The sequence below is a fragment of the Mauremys mutica genome, chromosome 21, assembly GCF_020497125.1.
Source record: "Mauremys mutica isolate MM-2020 ecotype Southern chromosome 21, ASM2049712v1, whole genome shotgun sequence".
NCBI lineage: Eukaryota > Metazoa > Chordata > Testudines > Geoemydidae > Mauremys > Mauremys mutica.
Genome location: NC_059092.1, coordinates 10,822,942 through 10,836,110, shown reverse-complemented (window position 1 = coordinate 10,836,110; position 13,169 = coordinate 10,822,942). Strand labels below are relative to the sequence as shown.

The 13,169-nt window shown below is 40.5% G+C and overlaps 1 protein-coding gene across 7 annotated transcripts in view; it reads right to left on the bottom strand.

Moving 5' to 3' along the window:
• Positions 1–13,169, bottom strand: part of KIF1B (kinesin family member 1B) — a 141,684-nt gene that overhangs the window by 79,594 nt on the left and 48,921 nt on the right. For 5 of the 7 annotated variants that reach the window (XM_044996310.1, XM_044996303.1, XM_044996306.1 and 2 more), the window contains exons 9-14: positions 11,232–11,297; positions 10,319–10,336; positions 7,584–7,659; positions 7,210–7,288; positions 6,496–6,638; positions 2,992–3,125 (exon numbers count right to left, since the gene is read on the bottom strand). In XM_044996310.1, the coding sequence (XP_044852245.1) occupies positions 2,992–3,125; positions 6,496–6,638; positions 7,210–7,288; positions 7,584–7,659; positions 10,319–10,336; positions 11,232–11,297 (516 nt within the window). The remainder of the gene's footprint in view (positions 1–2,991; positions 3,126–6,495; positions 6,639–7,209; positions 7,289–7,583; positions 7,660–10,318; positions 10,337–11,231; positions 11,298–13,169) is intronic. The other 2 variants (XM_044996309.1, XM_044996308.1) reach the window with 1 other exon arrangement.

Genomic DNA, 13,169 nt, shown 5'->3' with positions numbered 1-13,169 from the left:
ATAATAGCTAATAAGTCTCGGATTTTAGTATCTCATCCTATAAATTAGTTTGTAATGCATTCCGGAGCCGTCTGGATGAAAAGTGTTATATAAATGGGTGTCATTATAACATTTGTTATTTTTTCTTCCATATTCCTGGAGCCATATTTATATAACTTGAGTACCAAAGACAATACACAACAGGGTGTGGTTAAGGATGCCACACACCCCAAAAATAGCTTCATCATAATGGACAAGGTGACAAGTCAAATGCCTGCAGCATATGATACAAACCACACAGCCTGGTATGTACTTGCTGCACTTAGGAAGGGGCTACTTTAACCAGTTCCACCTTGGAATCTGCACTGCATTCTCAGCTAGTCAGATTGATATTCTAGTCCAAGCTATTTCATAATAAACCTCAGCCCTTAACTTACTCTTCCTCAGCAAAGCTACATTCAAGAACAAAAATGTGCAAATAAGCAAAGAGCATATTTTAAATGTATTGTGAACAGCTGGCTGCAAAGGGCTGTGGCCAGCTGTTTACTAAGAGTAGCCCTTTGCGGGGTTGCACCAACCACATTGCTGTGCAACAGGCTGAACCCTGGGGGAGGAGGCGGATATGAGAAAATTAGGAAGCTCATAAATTAGCCTCCCCTTTCCCACTGTTTAATCACCCTCCATGCTCCTCTAGTGATGTAATCCTTTAGGAATGCAGCTCCCTCTCCCCCTGCACACACACTCAAACATCCTGATTATGGAAATATTAGAGAACACATCCGAAAGCTGCAGCATAGAAGACTGAAAATTTATCAAAAAGCAGCATTAAAAATGAACGGGTCTGCCCCAGAGGAATTCTCTCCATTCATAAAAGAAAAAGCAGAGTTAAAGCATTTATGCTTCAGTGGACTGCACTGCTGCATTAGGGACACAGGAATGAATGCAAACTGTCATACAGAGACTTCTCAACTGTATAAAGCTGGGGGAAGGGAAAAATTTCCCTCAATTCAGCCTAAAGTTTAATTAAAGGAATACATTATAAATCATAAAATCTCTTCAAGGACTCGGAGCCCTTGTATGGGGACAAATATTCAGATCAAAAGCTTTTCATAATACAGGCCGGCCAACATTAAAGTGATCCTTGGCGACTGTCACCATTAATGCCAAGTACAGGCCACAGAATCCTCATACCATAGAGACTCCCTACGAGGGAGGCATGGCATTTAAAACTGACTTCCTAAACCACCTTCCAGACTTTATTCCATTTCTGGCCCCAAAATGGGCATCCATTTCAAGGAATTCTGAGGGCCTGGTGTCTTTAGTCCAGCCCTTCTAGTCCTAGCCTAAATCAATGGGCTAGCACTCGCATGGAAAGTTTGGGATAAGAGCTCCAGTAGCACTGGGCAATAGGTTGTCAAGTGTCCAAGAATTTTCGTAAATGAGGCTTTGAGTGTCAAGCTGAATGGGGGGCTCAATTCTTTCTCGCTCTGGTACTGAGGACTGAGCAGGATATTAGTAGCTCCCCAGCCCCACAATAATCAGTATGATTCAGTGTGGCATTTACTGCCACTGTAAGAGGGTTCCAGCACCATCTTACAAACCTGAAGCCCACAGCTTCTCTGGCAGCATTCCCCCACCCCCCCACCTCCCTCCCAAAGCTTTTCACAAAGCCCTTTTCAATAGCTACAGCATTTACATAGCTTTAGCACAAGAAACCATTTCTTCTCTCTGGACAGAGATAAAGGAATATTTTTTGCCCACACCACTCCATCCACTGTTTTGAATTGAGAAACACGGTTATTTCTCTACCCTCTGAAGCAGCTTAAGACTACAGCATAATGTATGACAATGGAGCAAAGTGGAAATCATCAAAAATCTCACCCAAGCTGGGAAATCACATCTGTATAAGAGAATTCAGAAATCATTTTACAGGCATACCACTCCCTCCCCATTTATTCTTTCTTCTTCCAGAAAAGCTCGTCTGCCCAAATCCCACTGGGAAGCAAAAATAAAGGTATCCACAAATTTAATTGTAGGCCTCCATTTTGCTTTTGGCTCTAAAAACCCTCAATACTTGGAGTCATTAAGTTGTCAAATTGTGTTGCTCTTCCCAACAGTGTTTTACAAGGAGAAGTTGCCTTGAATATTGATGGGAAAGGAAAAGAGTTTTCCTGGCAGCCTCACTCAGATTTCAAACCACCTCATGAGGGTTTTTTTAAATCTGGTTTACAGACGTCATTCAGTGACTGGGTGTCAGGGGACCGCAGAGACAGCGCCATTATCTCCATGGCAACAGCAGGTTTCTAATGGAAGGAGGATATGCAGCATATATTCCAGCCCATCCAAACCCCTCCCCCCAGGCATGGAAAAGACATGAGAATGCAACACTCTCATTCAACATACCCAGCTTCCCCCACTCATCCACCCATGAGGGCTGGGAGCTTTGGTAAAAATGAAAGAAACCCTTCACTGTAATGCACTTCTGATGCTGTTCAATTCACACACATTTAGGACAAGGCTTCTATTGTCTGGATAAAGCAGGCTACTCTGTGTGCTTCACATTTTAATCTGTGGGGGTAGGGTGAAGACAGTGACAGGGTTATGCTGTTCTTTTTTTAGTTTGGGTACATTTAGGTTTTTTTAAAAGCTGATTGCATTGGCCATTTCAGGGAGATGCTGAACAGGCCTCCCAAAACTCCCTTTACCTATTCTGCTATTCAACCCTCTGTTATTACCACATAAAATTGTCAGCAAGTGTGCACTTGGATTACAGTTTGTTCTTGCCAAGTTTATTTCATTGTGGCTGGAGGCAAAAATCAAGCCTAGATCTTCATGAATGAAAAGCTTATACATGAACCCATTCCCCAACTTGTCCAACCCAGCTGCACTTTCTGAGGTGCAAGGGCAGAAATAGAAAGGCACAGATCATGTTTTCATAGGAAGACATCTCCCCATTACCCAGCCTCCCAGGCAACCAAAATTACATCCTGCTCAGTCTGCAATGGTACATACCTTTAAACGTTCAATGGCTTCCTCTCCTCCAGGTGTAGACATGATCCTCTCCTGTATGCTGGACACAGATGTTAAGCCCACCTGACTACTGAGAGAGCAGGAAGATGGAGATGCACTGAGGGACCCCATGGAGGCTGTGGAAAAATTGCCAGGGCGTTGATTCTCGGAGGCTAGCAAGTATCTATGTTTATTGTTCTGAAAATCTTTCAGATCTGGGAGAGACAGACAGACAGAAGGGAAGGCAGAAAGGAATAGACAAGGAGCAGAGAAAAGGGGAAAAGGAAGACAGGAAGGAAACACTAGTGTAAGAGGAAAGCATTTAAGCTGCAACACAGACAAGATTAATAGTTTTAGATGGCAGTTCTGAAACAAATCCTTTAAAAACAAATATCCCTGAGATATGAAAAGTTCCATTCAGTCCTTGAGAATTGTAAATAAGGACTCCAGTGTAAACTAATGTTACCAGTAAACTCCTGCCAAAACAAAGGCAAACACTCAACAAGACACTGTAAACCAGAAGAATCCCCCTGATCTAGGTAACAGCTGTACACTGCCCTATTCCTATGATACCTTCAGCCTTCTAACACAACCAAGCATTGTCACAGTGATGAGCAATGTGGGGCTGAAGGCTGGGAACAGAGATGGCCAGTTACCAGGAAATGTACTACTGGGCCAAAAAGCCTAAGCCACTAAGTTCAATCAAACTCATACCCAAGGAAACTGAAAGGAAAACAGTAATAAAAATTGTGATTTGCTGAATCTTAGTCTCCAAAGGTAACATGTCTGCTGAGATGCTACACAGAGCACAAGAGTAACTATAATTACCTGTAGCTCAAGTTCCCTAAGGACAGGGTGCTGTAACCACCTATCCAGTCCTTGACAGGGTGAGTGATAGGAGCATGGGCTCATGGTTTACACCATTACATCTCACCCGTCCTAATCTGTTGTGGAAAAAAGGATCCACAATATGTAACAGGTTACCTTTCTGCACGGATACCTGTGCAAATGGCTTGAAGAGGTGGCACTGTTAAGTCTCTTGATCATGACTTAGAATGAACACAGGGAAGCGTTTCAAGAGACACCTCCAATAGTCTAAATACTGAAAACCCAGGAGGCCTGAAGATGTCTATGAAAGTAGAAAATGCTGGTCATTTGCGTACCTTTCCTTCCATTAAAAGTTATCCAGAGACCACCTACTCTGATCTGAATCCAATCCAAATACACCTCACAAAAACCTTGCGTGTCAAAAACTGCTAACATGCAGATGTTAGACAGTTAAGTAGCTCAGGCTTCGCTGAGCCCCCTCACACCTTCTCTCTTCCCACTCAGACCAATCCTGCCAAAATAAACCTTCTGTCCTATTTCATACCAATTTAGCCCTGTAGTTAGCAGTTCCTTCAACTCAGTTTGAAAACCGCCATCTGCAGATACAGGAAGTGGAAAAATACAGAAGAGGGAGAGCTGCCAGGTGGAGGCAAGCAGGTAGGACAGAGCAGGAAGGATGGGGTCTTGAAAGGCCAATGGGCACATGCACTCCCAAGGGACAAAGGAGGTAGCATTTGCAATCGCTTTGGCTGTTGCTGAGTCCATACAGAACCTCTCTCTCAACATCATGCACATTTCTGTGGGTGATGCTGCAGCTGCTCATGGAGATGACAGATTTTTAGGCAACAAGCTTTAAGCAGCACCAGAAAAGGAAGGCCAGGCTGAGTCTTTACACTACCAGTATCTGAGTTCAGGAAATTTCAGACAGATCTCTTCCAGTCAGTATTGTTTTGGGGTGAGCAAGGGCTTTTGAAAAGGGCATAGGCAAGGTCTAAAACAAAATAAAGTCTGCTTGAGACTTGCCTTCTCCCGCCCCCACCCCAAAAAAAATCTACAGAGAATCCATCGGTTCACAGAAGCAAGATATTTCTCTAAAGGTGGATTATAAAGAAGGAGGTACACTCCCTTTTACAGAAATAGTTGGTGAGGTCAGAAAGGAAAGTGCTGTTATACTGAATGTCAGAGCCTACTATCTAATCCTTATCAGTTTCCTCACATTAAGATTCCTTCCTTAGGAGGAAAACAAATCTGTTCTAGACAAATAAGAGTTCAAACAAAGATTGCTATCAGCACAAAGCACCCAACACCACACATGTGCAGAGGCTATCAAAGAAACATTCCCTTGGAGGAAATTGTTATTGTTTCATTTTACTTTAGTTTAAAGAATCAATTCTCAAAATGTAAAATATTAAAACACATTCTGGGTAAGAAAATAAGTCATGAGGCTAAGTCATGTCCAGGGGGAAGGGAACCAGTTTAACTTATGAACTTGAAAAAATATTCTAAAAGAAATAGATTTTGGAAGTTCAAATCAGAACCATTATTTGTAACAAAAATACAGGTTGAAATATAACCATCCTCTCAGTCTCCCCAAAACAAGGAAGCAACAGACATATTAAAGAGTGGTTTCAACTTTGTGCTTTAACCAAAGGATGGCTCAGTAAGGGAGATGGAGGTTCATTTCATTTTCACGAAATAATACTCTGCAGTAACTGCTCTGTCTGGGATTTCCCTGTGAGGAATGCTGGCATGCAAAGCTCAGTTAAAAGCTGGCCCAGCAGAAGCAGATTAGCAAGTAAGAGCTATAGAACCACACAATACACACATTTGCCTCCACTTCCAGAGTAATCATCTCCGATTGAATCAACTGAAGGGAAGCAAGAGGGAAAATACAACAAGGGTCAAAGTTCAGGATCAACAGTGACACAGAAAGGGAAGAGAATACTTGGCATTTGAAAGAACAAAAAGTTTTCAATTTCACATATAATTTTTTGTTTGGATTTGTTCCAATCTAACAGAAAGTTCTGTTTTTGAACCTAAAACAAAGACTGCATCAAATGTGAACACTTTTGAATCTGAACTGAGTTTTTTTTTTTCCTTAATCTATTCTCTTGAACAAATAACAGAAGATACATACAAGTTACACACTTCACCATTGCCTGTGATTAAATCAGGGTCTTCCCTTCACAGGAAAATAAGCACTGCAAGTCAGATAAAAAACATTCACTCTTTACATATATTTTAAACAGAGATTTTTTCTACTATGAACTAAAGGAAAACCAGTTTGCCACAAAAACTAACACTCATCTTAAAGGCATCTCCTGTAAAAGGAATTAAGTCACAGCCCAAATTCTCAAAGAAAAACAGGACAAATCCAAGACAGCATCCTCAAGATTTTCTTTGCAGGCAACAGACAGAGGAGCAGAGTTTGAATCTGATGTAGCAGGAACATAAAAAGGTGCTAGGACATGTTATTTACAGAAGGGGATAGAGACAACCACTCACCAAAGCATGTGAAAAAATTAAAAATTTCAGTACTTCACAATTTAATTTAATGACTACACCCCCTTCCCGCACAAACCCAGCTTTCTCCAGCTCTAGGGCCTTGGTAATTAGTTTAGTTCCTGCAGCAGAGCACAGCCCCATGATGGAAAGGACTGGACTGCTTAACCCACTTACTATCAATAATATCTCCTAGCCCTTGGGCACGCAGGAGATCCTTGAGCCTCGTCACCTCCTCCTTCAGCTCACGCACCAGCTTGGCATTGGGGTCTTCATTGATAACAGCATTGCATTTGATCTGCTTTGCACGATCTGCATATCTGAAAGCAGCCAAAAGACATACTAGTTTGGGTTTTTATGGGACATATACAGCAACTCTCTACAGTCCTATACAAGGCCCTGCCGTTATTTCAGACTCTAACAAGATGCTGGATCAAGCAGCTTTACCTCAGAAGTGCTGTAGCGTAAGCAGCAGGGGCCACACTGAAAAGGTTTTAAGCTCCAGCTACTCCTTAGACTTCACTGAAGTTGTAGGTACTCAACATCTTTGAGAAATCAGGCCTAGGTATTACCAGTGAAGCCATTTTAAACTGGGTTCTCTTCACGGATAAGATTATTTCTCTTTTGCACCATTAGACAGAAATTTCATCCTCATCTATAAGTACAGATAACTTGGAACTGGTCAAACTAAACTTACCTGATTAAGTGAAGCAACTACACCCTCTCCTCTTGTTCACACACCACAGGATTGGGGTTCACTTTAGAATGATGGATTTTACAATACATAGTGTAGTCCCCTGGAACATTCAGTTTTGCCTAATGCATATTTCACGATAGGAAGGATGGGCACCTAGATACCTGAGCTGAAAGCCAAACATTTCCACTCATTACCTTAAAGTGCTCAAAGTTTCATCATAGTTGATATCTGCGGGACTCAGAGCAGCAACCATGGCAGTTCTGGAGTTTCCACCTATAATGAACAAGCAAGGTTTTAAATGAAGCTGCACTGGCACCTTGTAATGAGTATATTCTTGAATGTCAGTATTTCCCAGCCTAAACAATATCCATATTACAGAGTGTTCAACAAAATTACACAAAGCAGTAATAAGTAAACCCAGTGTAAATAAAACAGCTCTAACAATAATATGACTTAAAAATAGATAATTCCATATTTATACCCATATCATACAATGGATTATGGCAGAAAATTGCTTTGAAACACATGAAAATGGAGGGAAATATTGGCAGAGTCAGATTAGTCATACCTAGATTTTCCCGAAGTAGCCACGTTAGCACAGAATCCCTGTATGGAATAAAGTCTGTCTTCTTCTTCTTTTTACTCTACAAAAGAGAGACACTTATTACTGAACAATAGTACCTGGAAAATTAAAAATTGAGTTTAGGAAAACGATAGAAATCATAATTGAACAGATCTCTTTTCTTAGATGCTTTAATCTTTCAAGGAGATGGAAAAGTATATGCAGTTTATTGTAGAAAGTTGAATGCAATGAGAACAAGGTTGGAAGAAGTAGTGGAACTTAATCTCTGTGGCAGGCTGCAAATTGCTGATTAGACTAAGAATCTGGGGTGATCATGTCAGTGTCTGGCAGCAGTTGAAGGGGCTGCTATACACACAAGAGAATCAGAGCACAGATCAGAAGAAAAGATTAAGATGCTGGACAACAGGGCTGGTAAAGCCATACCTCAGAGTCCATACAGAATATTAAAGGAGGGATACTGTACTGACCTTTGGAAAAGGTATATAACAGACTATGAAGATGATAAAGGAACTTTAGGGTAAGAAAAAGGAGCAGTTGGGGAAATGTGATTAGACGAGAGCAGATCAAGAGGGGAAAATGAGAAATGAAAGAGGTATAAACTCTAAAGAGATAGAAGACAGTGGATGCTATGTAGGATGACCAGATGTCCAGATATTATCAGGACTGTCCAGATGTTAGGGGCTTTGCTTTACATACACAAGTATACCTCCACCCCCCCACCCCAAAAAAGAAGTATTGATTGTTCACATTTGCTATCTGGTCATCTTAATGCTATGAGCCAAAGGACTGAAAAATTAAACACTACCAACAGCGACATCATAAGCTGAACCAAACACACACTGTAAATGTAGTTCCTCCATTTCCCTTACTTTTAATATTTCTGCCCAACTACTTTACTCTCTCTGATTTTATTTCCTTCATCCATAAATTGCAATACAAGTCCTTTGGCTGCATTATCCCTCCTCCACCAAATAGTGATCTATCTAGGTAGTGTTTTCACAAGCTACTTTTTTATCAGATTTGAAGTACAATCAGAAGCTAACCAGAAAGCATAAAATAAACATTTATATAAATGGACAGGTGAGGGAACCAAACAGGATGAACAGCCCTGCTTCCACACAGAAACATTACTGACTTTTGCATCATTAAAAAATCCCATGCAATCTGTACTTGGACACAGAACTACTGTTTTCTTTGGATGTTAAATGCCATTGCAATTAACACTCCATGAGCCGGTATAAATATTTTATTTGTTGCAATTTTAAAAACTCTCCTGACAGTCTCACAGTAGGAATGCAACGGATAATGAGCCCACATGACTTGCTCAGAATACTCCTTAAAGGAAGGGTTATTCTGCATATGGAGAAAAAAATCCATACAGTGGTTAAATTCTCCAGAACTAGTATCAGGATTTTTAAATTTAGACAACAATAAATCTTAATACACAAGGGAAAGGCTCTCAAGCTAAAACCCACTTTCCCTTTGAGGTTGTTGGACTTTATGCTTTTCTGGAAAGCCAGAGAAGCAATTTGGAAAGACAGGGCTGGAGGGACACAGGTGGAAGGACATTTAATAAGTGACTCAGGAAAACGCAAAGATGATTAGGAAATGTGAGGACAAGGGAGAGGTCACAAAGGACAGTAAGACTGAGTCAACGCAATTAGAAGCATGAGCACTAAGGGTGTTTTGTTTTATTTTTTTTTTTTTAAGTAGCCTTGTACCTGACTGCAGATTAGTGGGATTGGGGACTGGTCAAACAAAACAAGCTCACAATGCAGACAGCTCCCGAAGCATTCTGTCAATCAAAGTCTTTATAAAAGGTTATAAGAAGAAATCTTTTGCGGGCAAGGAACAGACTTCCCTACACATTCCACTGTAAATATTTTCCATTCCCCACCCTTCTTAGCTCCCCAACTTGATTTTGATATATGAGCAGCAATTAGGGGTCATCCATGAAACATCTCTGCAGAACGGGGTACTTTGTCATCTGCTGACATGTGCAAGAGAGCAGGGAGGGAAGTTAGGAGACATACACCTTGTTTCAAGTACTGCCAAAAGTTTAATTCTACAAGACACTATTAATGTAAGATTTGATTGTGCAATAGTAGTTTTGACTAGATGTTATGTGAAAGTCATCTTACTAACACTCAAAAGGTGATTACTGCACAAGAGTAGCAGCCTTATAAAAATAATTTTCCCCTACTTGCCTCAGGTGAGTAACCTTTTGATGGACAAGTAAAATGAGTAAAAACTGCACATCAAGGCTTGTAAATTTTCATGGCAATTTTATAAGGTTAGCATAAACTGCAACCTGTGAGGCATCCTTTGGTGTGAAGGAAAAGAGTATGGAAAACCACTTGTAGTAAGCAAAGACGTTCAGATATTAAGTATTCCTAAGAAAAACGTCACCCACAAATCAGGAGCAGGTATGTACTATAAAATTTTATTTATTCTTAAACATTCATTATACCTGCATTTTTCTCTCTTCCCCAACCCTAAGAAGAACATTTTTATTTTGAGTTTTAGTACTGCTTTTTCCTCATTACTTCATAGTCATGCCAATAAGCCTCTTCACTAAGAAAAGTTCAGTCTACAACCCAAATCAAATTGTCATGGAAGCTCTTGACAGATCCCTGCTCTTGGTTTCCCAGGTGAAGTGCATCTGACTCTATATCAGTCTACTAGGACTTAAGATTCATGGTTACTCAGCCCCACCATACCTTATTGGTGCAGTTATCCTAAAGTTGAAAGCATTAAAGGAAGAGGAAGAAAGAACACAAGATGAGCATATCAACAAGACAGACTAGACCATTTAAATTGTTACGCTGAAGGATATGCATCGAATATTGCTTTTCTGAGGAACCAAATGAATGAGAATTTAATCTTCCAGAGAGCACTTAAATTAATTAGAAAGCACTTAAGTCCAGTCAGACTGTCCCAAAGGTTAAATGTTCTGTAACTTAAGTGCACAGCAGCAGCAGCTTTTCCAACATGCTGTTCCATTGCAACTGCAATGGAAGAAGTAAAAAGAAAGCATTTTTATGCTACTCTTTGATTACCTGTTTAGATTATAGGGTACTTTCCTGCAGTTTAGACACCATCAGGATAAAATTTCAGTTTTACAATAGAATAACCCAAAGACCAAATGATCGCATACAACCCCTTATCATTCAAATCAAGGAAACTCCCAACAGGATGTATAAAGCTCTTCTTTTAAACAAAAAAATATGCCTGCTTTAAAAAAAATAAAAAATAAAAAAAAGCACAACATTCAATATGTAAACATGTCCTCTATTTGCTTTACTTCTTACAAATTTTATGCAAAAGCCTACAAACATTTGTACTTCAAGCCTTCTTCTTGGCTAAGTAAATCAATGTTCCTGTCTTACTGTGAGCAAGTCCTACACCAGAACCTATGAGATTAATAGGTATTAACAACCTTGCACGTATCTATCAATCAATCAATAAAATAAAATAAAAAAAGGCTCAGCTAGGCCAAGTACAGAGGTTAGCAAAGTAGATGGAAGGGCCTGGCTGGACTATATGGACTCTGGCTGTTCCAGAATATTACCAAGCAGTGGAAAGTTTGTAAAGATGACAACTTCCTCTAGATAGATGCAATACTGTACTTACCACTTCTGCCAAGGCTGAAATTACTTTGCCCAGTGTTGTGAGAGACTTGTTGATGTTCGCTCCTTCCTGGAAAGACAATCATTTGATGTGGTGATTCACACTACTCAAACAGGAACTCTGGTCCAGACTAAAAGGAGCTGGAGATCATGGCAAGTGTCATTGTGAAAGTAGATGTCTTAGATTTACAATAAAGTTAGTTTTACTGTGATCACACTGCCATGATGATCTGGGTCTTAACATTCGTTCATCACACAGGTACCTCCACTAATTTTATCATCTAAAGCAGGGGTCTCAAACTCAAATGACCCCGAGGGCCGCATGAGGACTAGTGCATTGGCCCGAGGGCCGCATCACTGACACACCCCCTTGCTGCCCCTGGCCACACCCCCAATCCACCCCTTCCATGAGGCCCCGCCCCTGCCCTGTCTCTTCTCCACCTCCTCCCCTAAGCGCGCGGCTCCCCGCTCCTCCCCCCTGCCTCCTGGAAAGTGCTAAGCGCCACCAACAGCTGTTTGGCGGCGGGAAGCGCCTGGAGGTAGGCAGAAAAAAAAATGAAGAGTAATATAGTAGTATAGTATTAAAATATAGTATGCTATTAAAAGTTAATTTATTAACTTTTTTATTAACTTCTTTAACTGTAATGTGAAACGTCAGTGCTAATTTTGACAGTCATTTCATTTTTGGCCACTTAGCTGGCAGCGTTTTGCATCAACCAGAGCATCAATATTAGGTTTGATATCCTGAGACGAAACCAATCTCAGTGTTGCTTGCAAATGTTCATCAGTGAGCCTTGACCTTAACACAGATTTGTTAATCTTCATGGAAGAGAAAAACTGTTCACATATATATGTACTTCCAAACATTGCCATTATCCTTGCAGAAGCAGAGAACAACATGGGAAATCTTTCTTGTGAAAGAAACCTGTAGAATTCTGGAATTCCAACATCTGTATACTTCTGCTTCAAAATCGTGTCACACTGAAGCTCCACTAACTCCATCTGCATTTCCTCTGCAACATTGTCAATTTCAACAGCAAATGGTGTGGAAAAAAATTGAAAATGTGGTTCAAGTGCCTTGAAATCTTTAAACCGCACATCAAACCGTTTGTGTAAGTTAGAAATGATCTCTGCATATTCTTTCAAGGATTTGGGTTCAACTTTTCCTAAGGAATTCAGAGTTGAGAAATGGACCAAATTGCCAGCAGTCAGCTGTTTCCCCCATAAAGTAAGCTTGACTTTGAATGACTTAATACTGTCATACATCTGTGTTATCACCTGTTTTCTACCCTGAAGTTTCAAGTTCAGTGCATTCAGGTGATCAGTTACATCTGTTAGAAAAGCAAGGTTGCAGATAAAAGTGGAATCAGCAAGCTGTGGAACCTCCTTGTTTTTCATTTTCATGAAGGAATCAATCTCCTCTTTAAGTGCAAAAAAACGCTTCAAAACATTTCCACGACTCAGCCATCTAACTTGAGTGTGATACAGAAGTTCCCCATATTCACTGTCCATACTTGCTAGAAAAGAAGTGAACTGTCTGTGATTCAGCCCTCGTGCACGTATAAAATTAACAGTTTTAACAACTACATCCATAACTTCTTTCATTTGTAGACTTTTACTACACAGGGCTTCTTGGTGCAAAATACAATGTATACTGGTGAAGCTAATTCCTGGTATATTGAGGCTGTTCAGTTTGGTCTTCAATAATCCAACCACACCAATGTTTTCAGAGCACATTGATGGCGCACCGTCCGTAGCCAAAGATACGAGTTTGTTCCATGGCAGCGCAGCTTTTTCAATGCACTCTTCCAATCCTTGAAATATGTCACGTCCCGTTGTGGTACCCTTCAGTGGTATTAAGTCTAGCAATTCTTCAGTTATATTCAAATTGCAGTCCACACCTCTAATGAACACTGCACACTGTGCGGTATCTGATACATCT